We start from the raw sequence: 24,172 nt of genomic DNA, 5'->3' as shown, positions 1-24,172 counted from the left end.
TTTTTTTGTTTTGTTTTCTGGTGATTTATGGCTCCTTTTTTTTTGGTTCTTTGTGCACAGATTTTTGGGGCTTTAGCAGCTGTTTTTTGGTGCCTCGTGACTGTTTTTAGCGCTTCACCACCGGATTTTTAGTTCGCAGGGTTCCTCCTGGTGCCTCACCACTGTTTTTTGGGTGACTTTTGGCAACCTCGGGACTCGGCGGCGTCGCCGAACCCCCTTTGCGGGGCGGAGGAGGAGCAGCGGGCGGGGAAGGGCCGGGAAAGAGGGAAGGAGCAGGGAAAGAGGGAGGGCAGCAGGGAAAGAGGGAGGGCAGCAGGGAGAGAGGGAGGAGCGGCCGCAGCAGCCCAAGTCCGGGGCAGCGCTGGGCGGACGCTGATGGGCATCGGGCGGCCGCGCTGGGCACGGGCACCGGGAGCCCGGCGCTGAGAGCGGGGCTCGGGCGGGGCTCGGGGGTCGCGGCGGAGCCCCCCGGGCCGGGGCGATGCCTCCCTGCAGCCGCACGGACTGAGCCGGGGCCGGCCCGTGCATGGCCCAGCCATGGAAGTGGTGGACGAGACGGAGGCTCTGCAGCGCTTCTTTGAAGGTACCGGGGGCACCGCGGTCCCGGGATCCCGGCTCGATCCCGGCTCGATCCCAGCCCGATCCCGGGATCCCCCAAAGGCAGCGCACGGTGCGCGCCTTGGAATGGGGTGGGTGGGAAGGGAGCTTAAGGCTCATCCAGTGCCACCCCCTGCCGTGGGCAGGGACACCTTCCACTGTCCCAGGTTGCTCCCAGCGCCGTCCGACCTGGCCTCGGACACTTCCAAGGATGGGGAAGTCACAGCTTCTCTGGGAAACCCATTCCGGTGCCTCAGCACCCTCACGGGGAGGAATTCCTTCCCAACATCCCGTGTAGCTCTGTTCTCTGGCAGCGGGAAGCCATTCCCCCTTGTCCTGTCACTCCAGGCCCTTTGCCAAAGTCCCTCTCCAGCTCTCCTGGAGTCCCTTCAGGCACTGGAAGGGGCTCCAAGGTATCCCTGGAGCTTTCCCTTCTCCAGGCTAAACAATCCCACCTCTCTCAGTCTGGTTCTGTACCATCCTAGCCTTGTCCAGCTCTGGAATGGCACAGATCCCTGTCCTGGGGCACAATCCAGGGGCAGCAGTGCATCCTCCAGTGCACACCGTGGGTGCCAAGCTGGATATTCTGGGAATTGTGTTGTGCCATGCGTTAGATTCCCACTGCGACCCCAACAAGGACCTTGGAATGTCCCTCACCATCCTTGGAGCAGGAGCAGGCTCATGGCAGTGGCTCTGGCCTATGGATTCCAGATGTTTTCCGGAACCTGGATCCTTGTGGACACCGCATGGCTCTGGATCGCTCTCCTTCCCACCAGAGTGGAAAAGTGGTTGGGAAGAGGAGTTGGCCTCTGTTGGATGGAATGTGGTTGCTCATGGCTGCACTGGGATGTGTTGCCTGATCCCATTGTTATTTCTGCCTCAGCTCCATGTTCCCTTCCCTGCTCTGGCCTGCTTGGCACGCTCCGCTCTTCCTCACAGTGGTTGGATCCTTCTCCTTCCTCCTCGTTGCTTTGTTTTCCTCCCTTGTTTTCCAGTGGGGTCCTTGGTCACTTGCCGGGCCGAGGTGTAGTTGCCATGGGCTGTGTCCTTTGGGATGAGCCCCTGGCACATGGATGTGCTGCTTGAGGGAATAACATGCCCATCCTGGTGAGGCTCCATTGCCCCGACAGGTCCTGGGGTGGATCCCGATCCATGATCCAGCCCCTTAGGAGCAGTGGGATTGTGCAGTGAGCCCCCAGAGGCAGTTGGGGTGGGACAATACTGTCCCTAGGATTCTTTGTCTTGCAGAAGGATTTGTCCTGGAAAGTGGGAACAGAAGATGCTCTTGGGAGCGAGTGGAAGCTCAAGCTGCTTCCTCCCTGCTTCCCTCTCTCCCGCATCCAGCTGATCTCTCAGTAAGGCATCTCTTCTTCAAAGGAAGAAGCACCTCCTGTTAGTTCCGACCATGATCCCAGATTCCCAGGAGCCCCAGGATTAGGGAAGATGGGAAGCCTCGCCATGAGGGCTCTTATCAGCTGCTCCCAGCCCATGTTGTCTGCAGTCTTCTGAGGTTTCCTTTGGTTTTAGGATTTCACTTGGGCCAAACTCTTAAATTCTCCTTTCCCACTTCCCATCCTGAGGGTGCTGAGCACCTCCTGGCAGTCCTGCGGAGCTCTGGCCCTGCATCCCAGTGTTGTTTATGGACCAGCTCTCTGTCTCTTCAGCTGGAGGCATGGAATTTCTCCCTCTCCCCAGAGCGTATTTATTATAATGTGGAGATTTCTTTCTTTTGCTATTTTCCTGTTCTTTCTGGGTGCGATCCTGCTTGAGCAAGGTGACTCCAAGAGATCCCTGACAACTTCAGCCATTCTAGGATTCTTCCTCTCTATTTGCTTTTTTTCTTTCTTTTTTCTTCCTGTTCTCCCTTTTTCCTTCTCCTTTCTCCCTTTTCCCTCCTCCTTTTCCCCTTTTTTAATCTTTCTCCTTCTTTCTTTCTCTCTTGAATCAAAACCATCCTGTCCCTGTAAAAATCTAGGATCAAGGAAACTGTGCCTGAAGGATATTTCTTACCCTCAGCTATAAAATCCTTCTTAAAACCTCTCTGAGCCAAATATTCCACGGAGCACAACTTTGTTTGGGCAGCTCAATCCCTTTCCCGCTGTTATTCCAGAGCATCTGTTCCGACACAGAGCTGGAGGAGGAGAAGGGAAGAGAAGGAAGTTTTACCACCAGGAATTGTTGCTCAGTTTTTCCCCTCTTGTGCCCAGTTTAATTGTGGTGCTCCGCGGAATTCTGAGGCCAAACTGATCCTCTGGTTTTTTGGGAGTGAAGGTCAGGGCCTTAAATCATGGCATGGAGTTGGATTTACTCTGGAATCTGGCCCTCCTGAGGAATTAATGGATTTTGGATGTGGTAAACAATAGAACTGTTGGAATTTAATAATTTACAGGAATAAATTAATTATCCCATCACTCCTTTAAAATTTATCACTGAATTCCCATCATAAGGAAATCATTTTCCAAACTGTTTTTCTCTTGGAGTGAAATATTTTCTTCTTCTCACATATCATCCCATCCCTGAAGAGATTTCTTCCTGCAGGCTGAGAACCCTGGAATAATTTGGGAATTCTCTTTCTTTTCCTTGACTCTGATTTTCCCAGGATCTGAGCCTGCTGTAAGCAATCCCAGAAAATTTAAGAGGAATCCCTGAGCCCTTGGTATTTCCCAGTGTCAGACAAGGATTAACTGGGCTCCTCACGGAGACGTTTGGGAGTGGGGGCTGTGCTGGTGGAGCTGGGGAAGAATTGGTGCCTGTGGTCATTCCAAATCCTGGAATTTGGCTGGTCCCATCTGCAGAGCCAGGCTTATTTTGGGAAGCAAGTGCTCCCAAGATCTTAGCTCTGGTTGGTGCCTCCGGTTTTCTCATCTGTGAGTGATGGACCTGGATTTTCCTAAATTTTCCTTGGTGTTTGCTCAGGCAGGATTTCCTTGTTTCCCTGGATATCCTTATTCCCCTGACTATTCTTGTTTCACTGGGTGGCCTTGTTTTCCTGGATATCCTTATTTCCTTGTGTATTTTTGTTTCCTGGGTATCCTTGTTTTCCTGGATATATTTATTTCCATGGATGTCTTTGTTTTCCTGGGTACCCTTTGTTTTTCTGGGTATCCTTGTATCCCTAGACATCCTTGTTTTTCTGGGTATTTTTACTTCCATGGATATCCTTTTTTCCCTGGGTAATCTTGTTTTCCCAGATATCCTGATTTCCCTGGAATATGGCTGTCTGCTCTTTGTGGGTGAGATCTGAGGCGTGTGAGAATGGAGAAGCAGAAAAATGATGGGAAAGATCTCAAGCTTTGCTCTGGTGTTTGGGATGGGAAAAGTCTCTGAGGGAAAAGATGCATTGGGAATAATTTCACGCTTTCCTGGGATGAAGGTGGTGGGAATGCAATCCTGGCTTTCCATATTGAGCGTCCTCAAGCTGGGCTTCTCCTGTGTTAGGAAGATTCTTGTTGTCCACAGGGACATGGTGGAATTTTTGGGATTGTCCTGTGCAGGGCCAGGAGCTGGACTTGGATGATCTTTATGGATCATCCCTTCCCACTCAGGAATCTTCCCAAGCTCTGTGGTTTGTGTTAGCACAGCTGATCCATGTCTTTGGAGGTGCCCAAGCCCATCCTGCCTGAGGAGAGCTCAGGCAAAAATCCTGGAGCAGGGAGCATGGGATGCCGGGGAGGGTTCTGGCAGGGGAGGGAAAGGAGATTTCCATGGGTTTGGGAGTGTTCCTGGAGCGTTTGTGTTTGGATTCAAAGGAAAAGGAGGGAGTTGACAGCGTCTGACCCTTGGCTGGCATCCTGCTCCCAACCTTTCCCTTGCTCCTGCCCGCCCCTGCCTCAGGGAAACGCTTACGCCACGGCTCAGCTATTTGGGATCCCTCTCCTGGCTAATTTATGAGATAAGGGCTTGGGGAAGAATGTACAGCGGGAAAGATGTGCGGAGCGGGGCCGGCGGGGGCTGGGAAGCGGGAATTCAGGAAAGGAAGAGAGAAAGGAGAGCAAGCGCTGGAAGTTGAACAGGTTTGGGGTTGAGGTGGATCTGGGAAAGACAAGAGTTGGTTCAGCAGAAGGGGGAGATTTCCATGGAAGTTATCCAACAGCTCCACAGGTTTTCATGGAGCACAAGTGGCTGGAACACTGGGAATGTTGTCTGTGGAGCAGCCGTGTGTCTGTGCAGGGGTTGCTGGGCTCTGTGTGCGCACAGGAATGGGGAGTCAATGGTTTTGCCTGTGGGAATGTTTGGATATGTGTGATCAAGGAATCCTGGAATGGTTTGGGTGGGAAGGGACCTTAAGGATCATCCAGTCCCACATGGCAGGGACACCTTCCACTATCCAAGCCCCATCCTACCTGGTCTTGGACATTCCAGAGATGGGGCAGCCACAGCTTCTCTGGGAAATCCTTTCCAGGGCCTCAGCACCCTCCCAGGGAAGGATTTCTTCCCAATATCCCATCTAAACCCTCCCTCTGTCATCCACAACTTCTCTGGACAGCCTGTTCCCGTGTTCCTGGTGTTGGTTAACACTCCTGGTGATTTTGATTATGGAGCACTTGGTGCCTGTGAGGAGGAAGTGTCGCCCTACAGGAAGAGGTTTGGAGCATTTCCCTGATTTCCTTGGATGAAGGAATATAGAATAGTGGAGCTGAGGGAGTGAGGTGACCCCTGGACAGCTGGGATTGCCCCTTGTCCCCCATGCTATGCCATAAGCGGGGGTTTGGTTGTGGTGGGAATGAGTGGAGAAGGAATTCACAGATTCCTGCAGGTGTAAACCAGCTTATCCATGAGAATCCAGGGGCTGCTTCCAAGTCTTCCTGTTCCTTTTGGGATGTCTTGAGGCTGAAAACTGGGAGCAGAAAGGGCAGGAGGACAGTGGAACCTGGGGGTTCTGTCCTGGTATCTCATGTTTTAGGTTCCTGGGCTTGACATAAAAATGCAACTGCACGGATCAGAACATCGTTTTTCATGGAATGCCTTGAAAAAAATGGCTCTTTTGGGGCTTCCTGCTCACTCACCACCCTCTGCCTGCCCCCAAATCCATTTCCAAGGCTTGATGCTGGAGAGAGCTTTTCCCACACGGAGCTGCCGGAGCAGGGGGAGAACCCCTTGGAAAAGCCCAGCGTGATCCCTGCCGGGGGGTGCTCCTGGCTGAGGGAGGAGCAGCTTGGGGATGAGGTGGCGGCACAGGTGACAGTCGCTGCGGGGCCTGGCTGGCGCCGTGGGAAGGTAAGAGGCTTTGCCCGGAGTTCTTTGGGAGCCGGGAGTCAGCCCGTGCCGGAATGGGCCCGGGGAAGCTGGTACAGCACAAACACATGACCATCCCTGCGGGTAATCCCCTCGCGGTCCCAAATCCCAGCGCGGAGCAGCGGCTGCTCGCTCGCCTCCCCGGCCCTCCCACTCTTCCCGGAGGGAATAGAAAAACCAGCAGGCAGCAGCAGCCCTGGGAGCTGGAGGAGCTGAGCTCAGGGAATAATGACACAGGGAGAGAGCAGGGATACGGCGGGAGCTTGACATCGGCTCTCACCATGCTCAGGATGCGCTGGATCCGAGCAGGTAACAGCACGGACCCCCAGCCCTTCCATGGCTTGCCTTGCTTTCCCCTCTGCCTCTCTTTCTCTCTTCCCAATGGGATTGTTCCCTGGTTTTCCTCTCTCTTCCCTCTGTTTGAAGCTTCCCTGCCTGCCTGATTGGTCAGCCCTCCACAGGAGCAGGTGATGTGAGGATGCTGCTGAGTCCAGCTCGATCCCAGGGCCTGAGCAGAGCAGGGAAGAGACAAAAACATCCCCTTGAGTTCATCACCACACCCAGGTGGCATTCCTGGACACTGGGGGAAGCTGCCACGTCCATCCCAGTAGGAGATTCTTGGAGTCTCTTCAGCCGAAGGGCTCACCCTCGTCTGCTCTTCAGGGAAATGTGCCAAACGCTGCCACTTCTGGCGTGGTCTTGTGATGGTTGTGCTGGTACTTCTCCCTCCCATTTCTCGAAAACTCCTTTATCCTGGAGCCCAAAACTCCTTTATCCTGGGAAAAGAGCACGAGACATCCAGGTGGAGTAAGGCCAGAGAGTTGTTCATGAGAGGGGGATCCATAAAGCCTGATAAAGGGCAGGCTGGGATTTGGAAATGTGATGTCAGCATGAGGCTCCAGGAGGAGGAACTTTGCCCAAGTCCTGGGTAATGCCCCTTCCATAGGCTGGTGCCCTGGGAGTGATGCCCGGACACGGGCAGGGAGAAGCTTCAGGAAGAGGTGGCAGTTGGGATGGATTAGAGGGAGTTGTGCTGGAGGTGTGACCAGGGTGGAAACGGTGACACAGAGATCCGGCTGAGCCCGTGCGTGGGATGGGGTGTGGAAGGGCTGCTGCATGCAGGGATATGGGAAAGGAATCCTGGTCAAGGAGGAGCCTTGGGATGCTGGATGGACAGGTTTCCTTCTGCTTCCTCACCCTTATCAGTGAGAGGCCTTACAGGACAGAGTCATCCCAGCTGGCAGAAAGAGGGAATTAAATGGCTCCTGGGCATGGTTATTTCAAAGAAGAGAGATGGGATCCTGCTTTGCTTTCCCTCTTCTAGACAGGGGCCCTATGGATTGTTCCTGGTGGGAATGGCTGCAGTGATCTGGTGGTGAGGGTGCTGGCACAGGTTGCCCAGAGAAGCTGTGGCTGCCTTATCCCTGGAAGTGTCCAAGGCCGGGTTGGAGAGTGCTTGGAGCAACCTGAGGTAGCGGAAAGTGTCCCTGCCCACGGCAGAGTGGATGATCCTTACAGTTTCTTCCAACCCAAGCCATTCCAGGACTCCTTGATCCGGAGCTGGGAGCTGTGCTGGGAAGGTGCAAGTGAACCCAAGGGCACTTCCCAGCCCATGCCTTGGCATCCCTCTCGGGTGTCCCAGCCTGGGGATGGCGTTGCTCCGGCACAGCTTTGCCTCCCTTGCCGGGGAACCCTCCTGCCTCTTCCCAGTGGTGTTGCTGATTGGACTTTGCACTCTCTGATAAGAATCCCGGGACACTGAATGTGCCTGAGGAATGATTAACCAGCGTGTGCTGTGCCAGAGGACAAGGGAGCAGCTGTGGCTGGAGACACAAACAGGAACGGTCTCGTGGCTTTTGGGGCCAAGCCGGTGTTTTCCGGGTGTCCGTCCCGTGCTCCAGCATCATTCAGGAGAGACAACCCTTAGCATGGGGCATTCCAGAGGGATGCCAGGACTGGGGATGGACAGACAGGGATGAGACAGTGGCAGAGAGCCGCCATCCTGCTGCTGTGGAGGGTAAATGGGAACTCTGAGGAGTGGAGGGTGGATTGATCCCTGGAAGTGTCCAAGGCCAGGTTGGACAGGGCTTGGAGAAACCTGGGCTAGTGGAAGGTGTCCCTGCCCATGGCAGGGAATGGAACTTGGATGAGTTTGAAGGTCCCATCCAACCCAAACTATTCCAGGATTCTGTGGTTGGACACCACACTTGGCTATCCAGTGGCTCTCACTTATATTTTCATGGATATATCCTTTTATTCCAACTGACTGGCATGCTTGGCATGCCCTTGCTTATCCAACAGACCTTCCTTCTCCCCATTCTTCCTGCGCAGCAGGATGTGTAATTGTGGGATGCTTTGGGTTGGAAAGGACATTAAAGATTTTCCAGTTCCACTCCCATCCATGGTATCTTCTTCCTGATCCAGTGGTGGTGGATAACATGGCCTGCCCAGGATCCCACACTCCAGGCCGGCTTCCAGTAGCACCTGGAGCGTGTTCAAGGCACATTTGAAGGAAAGGACTCTTTCCCGAGGGAAAATGTAATGTGACACTCAGAGTCCACCACTTATCTCACTGAACTTTGGCTGCTTTGGGGCAGTTACTCCAAACAGGGAGAGAGAAAGGTGGGAAGAGTGGCTAGGCCTGGTTGCAAATGGAGCAGACAGAATTCTTGTGGAATTCCCTGTCCACAAATGTTCCCAAGTGCGAACACTTGTGTATTTCCCTGGGTTTTGGGGTGGTAGGGAGGAGAATTGGTTGGGAAAGCCAAGGCTGGGGTTTTAAACAGCCTCCAAGTGCTTGGATCCAGGCTGGGTGTAAAAATCAGCCATTAAAGGAATTTTTTCTGGGTTGATTTGATTTTCTCTGTTTTTTTCTATTGTCTTTGGTATCACCCCAACCTTGCTATGGAGTGGCAAATTGTTCTGGTTTTCCTACCCAAGTAGTTTGGTGGGGAGGAGACAGTGCAGAGGGCGTGGGGTCGGCGTGGAACAGGATTTTTGGAAGGCTCAGGTGGGATTTCCAAAGAACTGGAAGTTTCAATCCATTGATTCTATAAATCATTGATTTATAGAATCCTGGAATGGTTTAGGTTGGAAGAGACCTTAAATCCAATCTTTTTCCATGGGCAGGGACACCTTCCACTGTCCCAGGTTGCTCCAAGCCCAATCCAACCTGGCCTTGAACACTTCCAGAGGCTGGGGCATCCACATCATTTACGACTTTCAATGCTGAGTGTCGATTGCTCGAAATCCACATAAACAGGAAAGCAAACATCTTATCAGCCTACTGGATCTTGGCTTATCTCCTGTGTTATGACAAGCCAGGGTTTATGGACATTGATTCATGGAAGCACTAAAAAGGACGCTTTGACTTTATTGGGAATGAAACACCTGCTTAAGTAAAGGAAAACTTGGAAAACCAAGCCTTTTAAGGGCCATCAGACCTTTTTACAGTTGGCTGCTTGCTGATAATGCGGTTGGTGCTCCTCTCCTGAATATACATGGGGTTTTCCCAGATCCCATCCATCCCAAATTCCGAGGAGTTCTGGGCAGGGGGGAATCCTACCTGTCCGTGTCCCTTCCGTTCTGTCTTGTTTTAATTCAGTTTTTTGGAAGGGGTATTGGAATGGAGAGGTTGAGGTGTAGGGAAGGCCAGGCCTGGATTGGACAGGGCTTGGAGTAACCTGGATGAGGGGGAGGTGTCCCTGCCCATGGAATGGGTGGGGCTGGATGATCCTTAAGGTCCCTTCCAACCCAACACATGCTGGGTGATAAATGATATTCCCAAACTCACCTCACAGTGTTGGGGAGCCAGAGGGATGCAGGGAACAGCCCTGTGAGGACCTGCAGGCTGGGAACAGCTTTCACAACCTGGGATGAGGAGTTTGGATGCTGGAAGCTGTGCTGGTGTTCTCAGGGAAGGGAACTGGACAAGCTCAACTCAGTCCAATGGGATGGGCTGTGGAATGTCAAGGTAGGGACCTTTCCTACTTCCTGGGTTTTAAGAACACATCGTGTGGCTCTGGACATCCAGAGGGCATCTTTGGATGCAACAGGTCAGGAATGATCACTGAGAGGGATTTTTACAGGATTCCCAACCTGTAAAAGCTGGGTCTAAGTTGGAAAACCCTGCAGGATCATGGAGTTGAACCATTCCCCGTTCTCATGTTGTTAAGGTGTTTTTCCTTCATTGCTGGTTTTGTTGCAGCAGGGATGAGCTCTGAAGGTTTTTTCCCACTGCCACAAAGAGTTTATCCATGAGACTGAGATCACCATCCCGATTTTACCAGGAGAAAAGGGCTTTGCCGCCTCTTCCTTTCTTGTATCCGTATAATCCCTTGCAGAGGCAATTGAACAGAAACAAGGGGCCAGGAATCCTGGGAGTTTCTTTCACCCCATGTGAGCAGAGATTGTGGAATCGTGGAGTCTTTTAGGTTGGAAAAGCCTCCTGGGATCATCCAGTTCAACCATTCCCCTGGCATTACCAAGACCACCACTTTCCCATGTCCCCTTCCATGAAGGAATTTTCCTTAATATCCAATCTAAACCTCACCTGCTGCAATTTGAGGCCATTTCCTTTTGTCCTGTCCCCTGTTCCTTGGGAGCAGAGCCTGACCCCCACCTGGCTCCTGTCAGGGAGTTGTGGAGACCAGGAAGGTCCCCCTGGAATGTTTTTTACCCCGGTCCCTTCCTGGGGGTCTCTGCTAGGAATATCCTTGTGCCTGGGATTTATTTTGGAGACGACGCATTCCCACCTTCCCAAGCGACCTCCTGATCCTCTCCTCCCCATGGCACATCCTCAAGCAGCATGCCAGGAACCTTCCCTCTGGATCTGGGCCTCTCCAGCCAGCCCAGTGCTTTGAAGTGATCCCGGGAACACCCAGGGAGCGCATGAGATGGACGGGATCCAAGCAGCACGTTTGGTATCTCGGCTGTATTGTCTGGGAAGTGTTTGCTAAATCCCTGGAGCAGGAAATATGTTCCAGGATGGCTCAGACTTGGTCAGAAAAGGCAAACAAGGGTTTGTTGTTTTTTTTTAAAAAAGAAACCTCAGTGCACTGTGAGAAGTGGATGTGAGAATAGCCAGCATGGCAGCAATCCCTAGGGAATTTTGGGGTTTCAATAATGGATTCAATTGCGTAGAATCCTGGAATGGTTTGGTTTGGAAGGGACCTTAAAGACCGATTCCACCCCCTGCCATGGGACCATGGAGACAGAAATGACAGCCCTGGACCTGTCCCACTTCTATTGGTCGTGTTAGATCCTGGGAAAAGTGGGATCCTCCTTGGGTGAATCCTGTGGGATCCACATGGCTGAGGAAGCTCACACCCCTTGTGATTTTCTTGGGAGACAACTCTGGAGCAATCGTCCCAGCTGTGTGAGGAGCAGGAAAACCCTGGTGACCCAACGCTGCTCCTTGTGAAAGATCCATGGTGGTTGCACAAAACTTGGGATGGCCCTTCCCAGGCCCTGGAAAATGTCCCATCTAGATAAATGGCTCTGCGTTTTCCTCCCAGTCTCTGGAGATTATCCAGCCTGGACAGACCTTGGTGCCTCCCAGTTGGAAGGGAGGGAATGATGTGTCCGATCTGGACATGGTGTTCCCGGCGATGCTTGGCTGCCTCTGCTCCTGTATCCTGGTGCTGTTCCATTCTTAACCTCCCTCCCTAAGGATTGTTTTGTGCTGGGGGGGTCTCCAAGAGAGGCAGCACCTCTCCAAATCCTGAGTTATCCTGAGTTCCCTGTGTGTGTGGTGTGGATATCTTAGAATTGATCTGATCATGGCTCATCCTGGATCTCCAGTTTCCCTAAGAGCCTTTCCAGAGCCACAGTGTTGCCCTGCATCAAGGTCAGTGTCCAGGGACTGCATTCCCTGCAGAAGAGCAGTGGGATGACAGCTCAGGATCTGCCATCAACTTTGTCATCTCCTTGTGCTTCCCTGAGTATTCTCTCTCTTGGTCACTGCTGAGCATGGGAAAGCTCTGGGCAGCTGGATTGAGTCTCTTCTTGGTGCTGGTATGTAGCTGTTAACTATATTATTAATTTTTTATCCGTTCTGGCAATAATTCACTCTGAGGAAATGGTGTGGGATATGGATATGGACCTTCACCACCACAGCTGTGTCCAGGAGCTCACCCACGATGTGTTATCCTATGGAAAATGTCCCTCCTGTCCCCTCCCAAAGTTGCAATCTGGATAAAACAAGGTCAGGTGAGGCACCTCAGCAGAAGGGATCCTCAGGAGCTTTTCCCCATCCCTGTTGTTCCCATGGATGAGGCCGTGGCCTCGTGCAGCGGGAGCCGCCAGATGAAGTGGCCTCCTCCGGTCCTGTTGTCCCTGCTCCAACACCCTCATCCCGGGAAGGGAGATAAAGGCGTTGTCTCCAAACAAACAGGGCAATGTGCCCCCCTGGGCAGGCACCTTGGAGCCTCCCAAATGGAGCCGCTGTTCCTGCCCTCGGAGAGCATGAATGGACAAGCGCGGCATTGACGGCCGCAGGGACAGGGACAAACGCGCCTCTGTGTCCCCTCTCACACCTTCCCCTCCTCCTCCTCGGCCCCCGTTCTCCCAGGACAATGGCTCCATCCATGCCAAGGTTCACAGCTGGCCAGGGTGGGGGAAAGGCCAGGACAAGGGTGGGGAGCTGCCAGGAGAAAGGGATGCAGGAGGGAGAAGAGCTCTGGCGAGGGGAGATGGGGGGATATTCCAGGAGGGTTGGAGGAGAGAAGGTGGTCTGAGGGAGGGCTCAGGGAAGTTTGGGAGGGAGGATCATCCTTTCTGCCTCCTTTTCCTGTGGAGCTTCCCAAGGAGCATGCCCGTGGCCTGCCATGGCACAGCAGGATCATTTCCTTTGGCTCCTCACACTTCCTGTGCCTTGGGATGTCTCCCACCAACATTTTGTCCTCTTGGGAAGGGGGAATGGAATGGAAGTTGTTATCTCCTTATCCCTGAGTTTTGGGTGTTTCCCAGGCCCTTGTCCTCCTCATCCAAAGGTACTTGTGCCAAATATATTAATCTGTGGATGTGAACTAAGGAGTTGTGGAATTATGTAGGAGCAGAGAGAGCTTTCCAGGGAACAGGGAGATGCTGCTGCCTCTGGACACTGGGTATTCAGGGAATCCTGGAATGGTTTGGGTTGGAAAGCACCTTAAAGATCATCGAGTTCCAACCCCCTGCCATGGGTTTGGTTGTACTTCCCACCAGGCCAGTTCATTATTCCAAGTGTTTTGCCTCTGGAGTTAGCTCACAGGTTGTTTCTCCTGAGTCTTTCCTGAACACCCTGTAAATTCTTTTTTCTCCCTAAGTCTGGGGGTTTGGCTAAATCCCACTGTCCTGTATCCCTGTCCCTGATCACTGCTTTCCCTGCATCCAGCCCTGCTTGGCATGGCCTAGTTTCTCTAGGAATGCAGAGGGTTGGATTTGGGAGCAGGGATGTTGGCTGGGAGCTCACCAGGAAGGAGAGGGTCAGGTATGGGTGGGTTGGGAACAATCCTGGCCCCTCCATGGAGAAGGTTTGGCAGGATGTCTTTTCCAAGCCCGTATCCATTGCACTGTGGATTAGTTCATTTTAATTCCATGACAACCAAATTTTCACAAACCCCCAAATTCTTAGCCCTCAGTTTGGTGTTTTCCTTGGGATCTTATCCCACAGATCCCAGAGCTCATCCTTGGCTGTGTTTTTGGTGTGGAATTAGTTGGAGTTTGGACCTTGTGTTTTCTGCTCTGGTATGAGCAGGGCATGCAGGAGCTGCCCATTTGCTTTGGAAGGGCAGGGCTGTCCTTGGGGATGGGCTGGCTAGGGAATGTCCCCAGGATGGTTCACGGGGGGGATGAACCCCAGCATGGCCTGGGACAGTCCCACCTTTTGTGATGGGAAGGGACATGGGCCGGGTTGGGATGCGTAGGGACAAAAGGTGTCCTAATCCAAGGGACAACTGCTCAAGGATGATATTCCTGGGGGAAATGGGATGAGGAGGGGCTGTGCTTCAGAGGAAAGGCCTGGGATCCCCTGGAAATGCCTTGGACAGTCGGGATTTTGCTCTGGGGTGGTCTTTGGGGAGCTGTGGGAGCGCTGGCTCCTTGTCCTGCTTTGGTTACAGGAGCCCCATTTGGGGGCTGGTTATCATCCTAGTCAGGTAATAAAGAGCATTAATTAAGAAGGAATGCTGGGCCGGGATGCAGGGGCTCCTCCAGGGTCACCGGAGGGGATAGAAGCAGCCCAGGGCTGGGTATGTGGGCAGTAGGGTGGTCATCCCGCGGTTCCTTATGGAAGCAGCTGTGTCCAGATGTGCAGGCCAGGTCTCTGGGTTTGCTGAGGTGGCAGGCACGGGAGGGATGCTGTTCCCAGCTGGAGCGGCTTCTCCCTGAGGGGCAGAGCCGTCCAGGATGGGAAGAAGCTCCGAAGCCGAGCACTGGCCCTGCGGCTCCCTGGGCTTAGGCGGTGTTTGGTTTGTTTGCCATGGCCCGGATTCCTGGTGCTCGCGGCCAGGCCAGCAGCCAATCCCCCCGGGCCGAAGGATAAACACGGCAGGAGGGAGAAGGGGGTGAGGAGCGGTGCGGGGCCCCGGGAATGTGCCGATGCTGCAGCCTGGCTTGAGGATTGCACAACCAAGCCCTGGTGCACGGACACAGGGATGAGCCCAGGGATGCGCCGGCGCTCGCCGCCTCGCCAAGCACCGGCACTGCTGTGGCATCCCAGGTGACTCCTGGTGGAGCTTCATTCCGTGTGTCCTGCTCATCCTTGTATCCCACTGCTGCTCCAGCATGGTCTGGAGGACCATTAGGAGCGGGACCACATAGAACCAGAAGCTCCTGGGGTCTCCTGATCCTATTTCACTCTGCACCATTTTGGTGCAGATACCAGCTTGTATCACCTCCCAGGCTGTTCCATGCCTCAGTTTTCCCTGAAAATTCTCTGGTACGTGGCTCCAATGGCACAGGAAAGCTCTGGGCTTGGCACAGCCTCTTCTTCTCCTCCTCCTCCTCCTTCTCCTCCTCCTCGGTGTCCCCCCACCCCTGGCTGATGTTCCCCAGCCCCTGCAGAGCGCTGACCTCATCGTCATCTCCAGCTTCCCACATCTGGTTCGTGTTAGCGCATCCTGGGATGAAGTTCTCCAGCTCTCTCCTTTCCTCCCACCCCCAGGTGACCCAGGCAGGATTAGGGGTGATTTGAAGACAGGCAACAGAGTAGGAATTGAAGAGGGAGGGGGGGGACTGTTATAAATAGAAATTCCATAAACTTCTCAGCCTATCACTCCAGGAAAATTCCGGGCTAAATCCCTTGGACCTGTAAATATGACAGTTCACGGAGGCCAGGCTCCCTTAACTCTTTCCAAGCCCTATGGCCCCATGCCCACCTCTGTGAGCACCCAAAACTGGGACATTGAGCCGGGAAGGTGCCACCAGGAGGGACGAGCCAGTCGGAGCAGGGGCAGGGAGGAGGCGGCGGGGTGGGAAGCACCTCCGTTGGGATATGGAGCGTGTTTGGAGGTTTGGGGAAGGCAGAGAAAACCAGTCCAAACATTGGGATTCCTGACATTCTCACACGTCCGGGGGCCTCAGCCCGCCCGGCTCAGCTCACGAGGAGGGTGCTGAGAGTTTTAACTTCTTGTTCTTCAGGCAGAGGCTGGGGGTTTTTGGGATTGCCACGGCTCTCTTCCCAGAGAAGAGTTGGAAACTGGAGTGGTGACATGGTGGGAGAGCAGGGTGGCAATGCCAGGGACAGGAGGAGGAGGGATGTAGGGACCTGGCAGGTTTGGGATGGATGAGCTCAGTGTTTCCCTGGGCCCCTCCATCTTTGCTGGGATGAGATGTAGGAGCCTGTCCCATGAGGAGCCATGTGGGTGTTGAGCTTCCCTCCTTCCTTGGTGGCTTCCCACTAATCCCCACTTGGGAGGGGGAGGGAATGCCGGTGCCGTTGGGATCTCGTGACTATGGAGCAGTATTAGCTTTTAATTAATCACCTAAGCTGGCTTTGGTAAGAGCTACATGGAAGCTCTGGGCGGTGGGACATTCCTCGTCCCTGCCCCGATATCCCTGGATTTGTGCAAATCCCACTGTCCTGGAGCAGAGGAAGGTCCTTGATTTCTGGTGGGCAGCCACGTCTCCCCTCCAGCCCTGACGCACCTCTCGCGTCACCGGGCTTATCTCACCCTCCTCAAGGTGACTCCAGGGAAGCAGAGGAGTCCTGGAATGGTTTGAGTTGGAAGGACTGTAAAGCTCATCCACTCCCACCCTCTTGCCATGGTCAGGGACACCTTCCACTATCCCAGGTTGCTCCAAGCCTCATCCAACCTGATCTTGGATGCTTCCAGGGATGGGGCAGCCACAACTTCTCTGGGCAACCTGTGCCAGGGCCTCAGCACCCTCAGAAAATCTGGAAGCGCAGCGTCCTACTGCCTATAGAGACATCTCTTCCTTCCTGGGGGGTTCCTGGGCTCCTCTTCCACCACAGAGGAGCTCCTGGAGTTTGGAGGTATGAGGGAAACCTGCTGGAGCCGGACTTTACTTGGACAGGCTGAGTCACAAAAATTGGCCAGGTGTCCTTTTCGCTGCTTTGATCGTGGATCCCATTGCCAAAACTTGGGAAGAAGACAAGTTTCCTGATGACTTTTGGGACATCTCCGTGGCTGTTTGCCAAAGGCATGCTGTGATTTATAGCCCAGGGTTTTTTTTTTGCTAGGAGGGAGGCAATGGAGTACGGGGAGGATTCCCACCCTCCTGGAGTGCTCATTCCTGGCAGGAGGTTTCGGGGATGTTATGGAATCACAGTAAAGGCTTGAAGAGGTGCCTTGGGAGGTGTGGTCGTTGTGAAGTGCTGGGAGCAGGCTATGGCAGAGATCCTTAGGGATGAGTGAGGGATATACAGATGGTCATCAATGAGCTCCCATGAAAAGAGGGTGGAGCTGCATCACAGGAACTTCAGGACAGGATGCAGCTGTCACAGTGGAGGGACAGGAGCCACCTCTGTGCTTGCCTGGGATCTGCAACTCCATACTGGAGGTGCTGGCACACCTGGAGATCCCAGAGGCTCTGCCTGCTCCATCTTCTCCTCACCTCAGTGCTCACCTGGAAGCAGGATTGTCTGTCCCTGCTCCAGATGGATCCTGTGTTCACATGGAAGACCTTCCTCACCCTGTCCCCCAGGTCCCCGGGCTCTGCCACGGAGATGTCCCAAAAAATGAACAGTTACCCAGCATTTCCCCCCACTCCAGCCAAGGTTTCTAAGGCAGAGATCCCTGTGTCCACGCACACCCTGTCCGCTTGGCAGAATTCCTAGCTGGATTTATTCCTGCCGATTTGCCTGTCTTGGTATGAAAGGGATTTGCAGAGGGAGAGCTGCAATTGGCCAGGGTGGGCTGGAGCCCCCCGAGCCGGCCTTTGCGGATCAGCGGGTGACCTTTCCTGGGAACCTGGGGGATCCAGGGGGTCAGGGGCTTCTCCTGGGCTTTCACGTGGGGTCTTTCAGGATGGTCTTTCACTGACTTCCTTATCGGGGCAGGGGGAGTTGGATCTTCTCTTCCACTTTCTTGGCAATGCCTTTGGCACCGCGGGCTGGCTCCGGACTCCCACTTGGGAGAGACAGATAAAGGAAGGATTTTCTGTCAACAAAACCCTGCCCAGCTTCCCTGGAACAGGGCAGGGAGGGGAGGAGGAGCCCTCTGGAGAAAGGACAGGGAAATCTACTGCCTGCCCATGGAGCAGAGGAGAGGGAGGAAGGTCAGGAGCTGATCCAGAGCTGTGGTGGAGAAATTCCAGTGTGTTCTGCAAAGGGTCCAAAGGGAATCATGGAATGTCCTGAGTTGGAAGGGATCCCAAAGGATCTGGTCCCCACCATGTGTCTGAGTCCCCGCCCTGGCTTGTCTCACGTGCCCCATCTCCCAGGATGAGTGTGCGCACTGGGATGAGTGGGTATGGACAGCTGGCAATCCCCAGGGATCTGCTGATCTAGTGAGTCATCCCTGCCCATGGCAGGGGGTTGGGATGAGATGATCTTTAAGGTCCCTTCCAGCCCATTCTGTGATTCCATGATTCTCAGATCAGCTCCTTGACTGCACAAGGGTCTGGTGGTGTTTCCAAAGACCCTTTCCTGTCCTTCTCCCAGCTCATGCTTCCACCTTCTCTCCCCTCCAGGCCACGACATTAATGGAGCTCTGGAACCATCCAACATCGACACCAGCATCCTGGAAGAGTACATCAGCAAGGAAGACTCTCCGGAGATGTAAGTGCTTCCCTTGCTCCACAGCAGGAACGGTGTTCCTTGTGATTTTCCATGGAGAGATCACAGAATCCTGGAATGGTTTGAGTGGGAAGGAACCTTGAAGCTCATCCATTTCCACCCCTGCCACGGGCAGGGTCACCTTCCACTATCCCAGGTTGCTCCAAGCCCTGCCCAGCCTGTCCTGGAACACTTCCAGGGATGGGGCAGCCACAGCTTCTCTGGGAACCTGTTGAGCAGTTTCCAGCCCTGAAATTTGAGGAATCATTTAGGAATCACCTCTGCCCCTCCAGAGTCTTCCTGGACTGCTCTTTGCTCCTTTATCATTCCCATCCTTCCTGACTCTTTCTGGCTTCTTACCTCCAAGTTTTCCCAGTCTTTTTTGTTCCCTCTCTTTATCTCCCCAAGGGCACCATAAATGCTTTCCCTTAATCTGAGCGCTGGGAGCTCGGATTAAATCCCCAGGACTACATGAGTGTGGGGAAGGGAAGGATCTCCCTGTGTACCCCAGCTTTGGGAAGGAGGACGGAGTAGACCTGGAGAGCACCAAGGGAATCTGGGAGCAGGGTGGGAGTGGGATCTTTGTCATAGCAGCTCTGTGAAGCTGGAGTACAGTGAGCAGATCCCGCTAGCTACACATTTCCTGGAGGTTGCTGTCCTGGGCACTTCAGAAATTCCTGTGTGTGTTTTGGACTCTTCCATCACTCCCACTGACCTGTTCTCCTGACATTGTCCCATTTTCTCCCTCAGCTGCTTCCCTGAGATCCCTGCTTCCACCAGCTACCCGCACCCCCAGCCCTCCAGCTCCGCCAGCATCCCCGCGCCTCCCACCAGCTCCATCAGCAGCGTGAGCAATCCCTCTCCCAGCGCTCCCCTCCACCTCCCTCCCGCCGGCAGCCAGCTCCCCATCCGGCATGGTCCTCTCCTGGCCAATCCCTGCGGAGCCGCCTACGGAGCTCACCTCAACTGCAACAACAACAATGGGATGGTGGTGCCCAAGGGCTTCCTGGGTGGCCACTGCCTGAACAACGTGGTCCCTCCAATCAAATCCGAGCCCAAGGCCTCCTACGCACCTGGGTAAGAGGGAATGGGATGGTGGGATGAGGGTGGGATGGAGGCTCCTCCGGGCTGGTGGCACCTGGAGGGTCCCACGGAGCAGTGACAGCTGTCGCTCTGTGTATGTCCTTGGTTTTGGACAAGTGGAGCTCCTGAAGCTTCCCAAAAGGTTTTTTGGGGAAATCCCCCACACCATCACACAGTTCTGGATACCTGTGCTGGACATCTGCAGGTGGAAGAACACTGGAGCATTTTTTAAGGAGGAAGAGACACAGGATAAACTGGAACAAGCCAAAATTCAGTCTCTGGGATGAAATTCAGTCTGTGGGATGTTGCCATGACTATCCCAGAGGATAGTTTGCTACCCTGGGCAGGGAGATCATCTTCTTATGGGCTGATGTTGCAGATGCTCTGCTCCAGAGAAGGAAAACATGGATCTGAGCTGGATGTGTCCTTTTCAACAAGCTCTGAGGGAGAGGAAAGGCAGGTTTTAGAATTGCTGATGGACCCAACTGGAGTTATTCCCGAGAGGAGAAAGGATGTGGTTCCTGCTCTCTGGTTTGGAAAGAGGGGAATAGTAACATCCCAAGGTGCTGTGCTGTGCCCCAGCCTGGATCTTTAGGTGGTGGTGGCCCTGGACAGCCTTCTCCCATGGGATTATGGATGCAAGGACAGTGATGCCAGGATGGCTCCAGGACTGGCTCTTCTCCCTCTGCCTTGTGCCCTCTAGTGTTGCCACCAAGCACAACGTGGGGATTCCCAAATTTGGGAACACTCAGCCAATGACTTTCACCCTTTGGATGAACTTGGAAAGACATCCCAGAAAGCTAAAAGAAAAAAATCTGCCTTTCTTTTATTCCCAGACCGGGGGGTTTTCCCTTGCAGTGATCCCAGGAGGATACCTGGAGCCTAGGGGAATCAAAAGAATGAAGTGATGCCTTGTTATGTCCTTTTCTTCTGGATGCATCGGGAATTCTGCAGGATGTCATGAGCAGGGATCACACCCTGCTGTCCGAGGTGGAGACCTCACTTGGATGTAGCTGAACTGGATCAGCTTTGATGGCAGCATGCCTTCAGCATCCCAGAATGACTCTTCCCCCTTGTGCCAGGCTTTTTCCAGTGGGACAATCATGGAATATCCTGGAAGGGACACACAAGGATAATGGAGTCCACTTCCTGGCCCAAGCACCCCATGATGTGCTCAGGGACAATGTGGTGGATACCAACAAACCCTTCCCTTGGACTGGGCACTTCCACGCTACCTCCCTGTGGGAATCCTGCAGTGTCCACCTTTTCCAGCCTTCTGGATTCCTTAAATTGTGCTGTTCCCTTTTGTTACTGGCCAAGACTTGGCTTGCTGGTGCATAAATCCTGATAAATCCATAGGAAATACAGTATGAACTCAGATCCCACATGGCAAGGAGCCTGGAAATAAGGCTGGGAATAGATGCTTCAGCCAGGCATAGGAAGGGAATGATGGAAAGGTGCTCCAAGGGAAGGTGGAGGATGAGAGAGGTATGGCAGGGTTTTTTTTGGGATCACCCTACCTCATCCCTCCAGCCCCTGCTGTGTGCAGCTTCCGATGGAGAATCCAGTTAATGGGCCTTGAGTTTCTCTGGTCCAGGAGGATTCCATATCCTGATTCCCAGCTGGAATTGTGGGTGCTATCTGGAGCAGAGGTGGAGCAATGTGTCCTGTGCTTTTCCACCCCTATTCATTTGCTTTTTGGCTGGCTTTCATCCAACAAGCAGTGGGATTTGTCTGGGATTATTTCACATCCATAAAGCTGATGGTATAGGATGGGTGAATGGAAAAGAATTCCTGTGGAAAATGGGAATGTGCCATGGTCTCCCTGCCTGTCCCTGCTGTGCCACCATACAGGACCTGGTCCTGCCATCCTTAGCCATGGATGTGCTGGAAAAGGCAGCTGGGAGCTCCCACTATTTTTTGGGTTATGTTTCACAGTCAGAGCCGAATCCTGCTCCTGGTGATGCTGGAATATATCTAGGGGGACACAGGAGGAGCTGTGGTGGTGCTCAGGTTTGTACAGGCAAAATCCATCCCAGGGACTCCCCAGGTCCCCCAAAGCCTCCCATTTCATAGAGTCATGGAATTATTTGGATGGAAAGGGTCTGTGTAGCCCAGCACCTGCCATGGGCAGGGACACCTTCCACTATCCCAGGCTGCTCCTTTTCCAACCTGGCCTGGAACAGCTTCCCAGAATGGAGAGAGAGCTCTGTGCATTCCACTTGATCACTGACATTTCCACAGGAAGCACACCTTTCCCTGGGAAGCAGATAAGTTTCTGTTTGGCTTCTGTTCCCTGGAATTCTCACTGTCAGCTCAACAAAACGTCCCTATTCCCAAGCTCCTGTGGAAACACTTGACAGTGATGGCAATCCCAGCTGGACACACTCAGGGTGTCCAGGATCTGCTGAGGTGGACCTGGGATTCCCTGACAGATCCTGGAGGGTGCATGGATCCACCTGGACCTCTTGGTTGTGCTAGAAACTGGATTAAAATTACTTTCCCTTTTCTTTTTCCATTGCTCCGCAGCACTTTGCCGGACTCTCCCCCAGATTCCGGATCAGAAGCCTACTCCCCTCAGCAGGTGAATGGTAAGTGCTTCAAAAAGGGAGAAGGGGGGAAAAAAAAATCCTAATCCAAACCCCAAATCCCAGCATCCACCCCCTCTTTATTCCGTGAAAGTGGTTGGCTCTGCAATCTTTATCAGCCGGGAGAAAACAGGCGGCTGCACTACGTGGGGAGATTATCAGTTAGTAAATATCCCTCGGCTTTCGCCCATTGTTCCGCTCCCGGCTTTGGAAAAGGGGAGAGGGACCAGCACAGAAGGCGAGCTGAGACTCCACAGACACGGAATCCGTGGTGGGAACCCAGAATCCACAGACACTGAATCCGTGGTGGGAATCCGTGGGTGCAGGGAGATCGTGGCGGGGCGGGATGTGGAGCTCACCATCCCCCTCGTCCTGCCCTCTGCCTCGGGAACACGGAGCGGGAGCACGTCCCTGACATGGAACCTGGCTCTGGGAAGCAGCCATGAACCTGCCATTCTCCAGTAAGTTCCTTCCCAGCCTTTCCCTCCCCTCCAGCTGATCCTGAGGATCTTAGCTCCCACTGAAATGGCACAGGGAGCTGGGACCCCCTCCAGGGTCGCTGCAAGGTACTCCTGGCTTCCCCCAGGAAAGCCACCGAGGGTTGTTTGGTCCCTCTGGTGACCTTCACTGTTCTGCCATGGAAAAACTCCTTGGGAAGGAAGGTGGGAAGGTTGTCCTGGTCTCCCTTCCCCCTCGGCAGGAGAACCCTTTTCCCCAGGCTCCAGCCCAGTCCCCACTGGGAACAGTGCCTGCTCCTTTTTTTTTTTTTTTGTGATGGAAGAGGTCAAGAGTTCTGTTTATCTTGCTAAAAAAAATCCCTGGAATTCCTCCTGGCCCTTCCTTAAATATAACAAAGAGGCCGGGTTGCTCACCATGGGGAGAGCAACTTTGGAGTGCTCAGAGCTCATTTGGGAAGGAGAGGAGGCTCTGAAGGGCACCCACAAAACTGGGATTGCATTCCTGTAGATGATTTTCCCTGGATTTGGGAATGCCTTGGGCAAGCACATCACTTGCCTATCCTTGGCTGGGCTGTCCCTGAGGCAGCTCCCAAAGGGAGGCTGGTTTGGGATTGAGCCTGGAAGGAGGAATCCGGTTCCATGTGTGTGGAAAAGGCACTGAGAGGTCCCAGCAGGAAGCAGAAAACCTTAGAATGGAGCAGGATGGGTGGAAGCCAGCCCTGCCCCGGCAGTCTTCAGCAGGAGGACCCAGCGCCAGTACATTCCAGTTTTCCAAACCTTCCGACGGGAGGAGTTTTCCCATTCCTGGTCAAGCGCTTTGGCCTTGTTACTCAACCCCTGCCTGGGTGTTCTGAGGCCAAAGTCCATCCAGCTAAGCCTGGAAGGATCCAACAGATCCTTCCCTGCCGTCCTTCTCCGTTTTCCCAGAGGCTGTGCCCAGGTTGGCCAGTCCCTGGATGCATTTTCCATCCAATTTTCCACATTGGAGCATGAAGGAACTTTGTCTTGCATTTAAAACAAAGTCACTGTCCCTTCCTACTTGGTGGTTTTCTCATGTCCCAGGAGTCAGTCCCTCATTCCTGCCAGGTTTGTGGTGACCTGTGGGGACACCTGAAGGCACAGGTTGATGCAAAGGAAAGGCTGGAAAAACAGATGGGCTTTGTCCTGGTGAAGAAAAAGGAGGCTGGAGAGGGGCTTTGGACAAGGGCATGGAATACCAGGACCAGGGGGAATGGCTTCCCACTGCCAGAGGGCAGGGTTAGATGGGACATTGGGAAGGAATTCTTCCCTGTGAGGCCAGTGAGGCCCTGGAACGGATTTCTCAGAGAAGATATGGCTGCCTCATCCCTGGAAACGTTCAGGGCCAAGTTGGGCAGGGCTTGGAACAGCCTGGGAGAGTGGAAGATATCCCTGCCCATGGAAGGGAGTGGATCTGGAATGTTGAGGTGATGAGGAGCAGAACAGGAAAGGACATGGATTTGCATGTTCCTCCACACCCCAAATATTTATTTTGATGCTGGTGTAGTCAAATCCTCTCTAATTAAGGAATGACTTTGGAATCCCATTCCAAATGGAGGAGGAGAAGGGTGGGATTGCATTTGAATGTTCCTTTTTTATTTATTTAAATTCAGGGATCAAAGTCTCCTCCTAGTTTCAGTTCAAATGTTTAAAGTGCCCCCTCAGAAATCCTCCCTGGAAGTGTTGGGGCTGTTCAGGTCATTCCATTGTCTCTTCTCTCTCATTGTCCCATGGAATGTTAGAATCCTGGAATGGTTTTGGTGGAAAAGTACCTGAAGGTTCAACTCATTCCAATCCCTTGCCATGGGCTGGGACACTTCCTGGTTGTTCCAAGCCTCATCCAGCCAGGGTATCCAAGATAAACAGGTCAGTGTTGGACATGGGATCAGGACACTCCTAACTTCAGCTCTTTCTCTCTTTCCAGATCCTCACCTCCTCCGGACCATGACTCCCGAAAATATGTGTCACCTGACTCC

The 24,172-nt window shown here is 53.5% G+C and overlaps 1 protein-coding gene across 5 annotated transcripts in view; it reads left to right on the top strand.

Annotated features, from left to right (window-relative positions):
- Window positions 1-365: 365 nt before the first annotated feature.
- Window positions 366-24,172, top strand: part of MYRF (myelin regulatory factor) — a 44,177-nt gene continuing 20,370 nt past the window's right edge. For all 5 annotated transcript variants that reach the window (XM_033515049.1, XM_033515051.1, XM_033515050.1 and 2 more), the window contains exons 1-5: window positions 366-583; window positions 17,965-18,052; window positions 18,800-19,126; window positions 21,662-21,723; window positions 24,121-24,172. The exon at window positions 24,121-24,172 is cut by the window's right edge and continues 258 nt beyond it. In XM_033515049.1, coding sequence (XP_033370940.1) covers window positions 538-583; window positions 17,965-18,052; window positions 18,800-19,126; window positions 21,662-21,723; window positions 24,121-24,172 — 575 coding nt within the window. In that variant the 5' untranslated portion in view covers window positions 366-537. The remainder of the gene's footprint in view (window positions 584-17,964; window positions 18,053-18,799; window positions 19,127-21,661; window positions 21,724-24,120) is intronic.

This window comes from Parus major, chromosome 5 (genome assembly GCF_001522545.3).
Source record: "Parus major isolate Abel chromosome 5, Parus_major1.1, whole genome shotgun sequence".
NCBI classification, from domain to species: Eukaryota; Metazoa; Chordata; class Aves; order Passeriformes; family Paridae; genus Parus; species Parus major.
The sequence above is the reverse complement of the archived record's forward strand: the minus strand, read 5'-3'. Positions and strand labels throughout refer to the sequence as shown.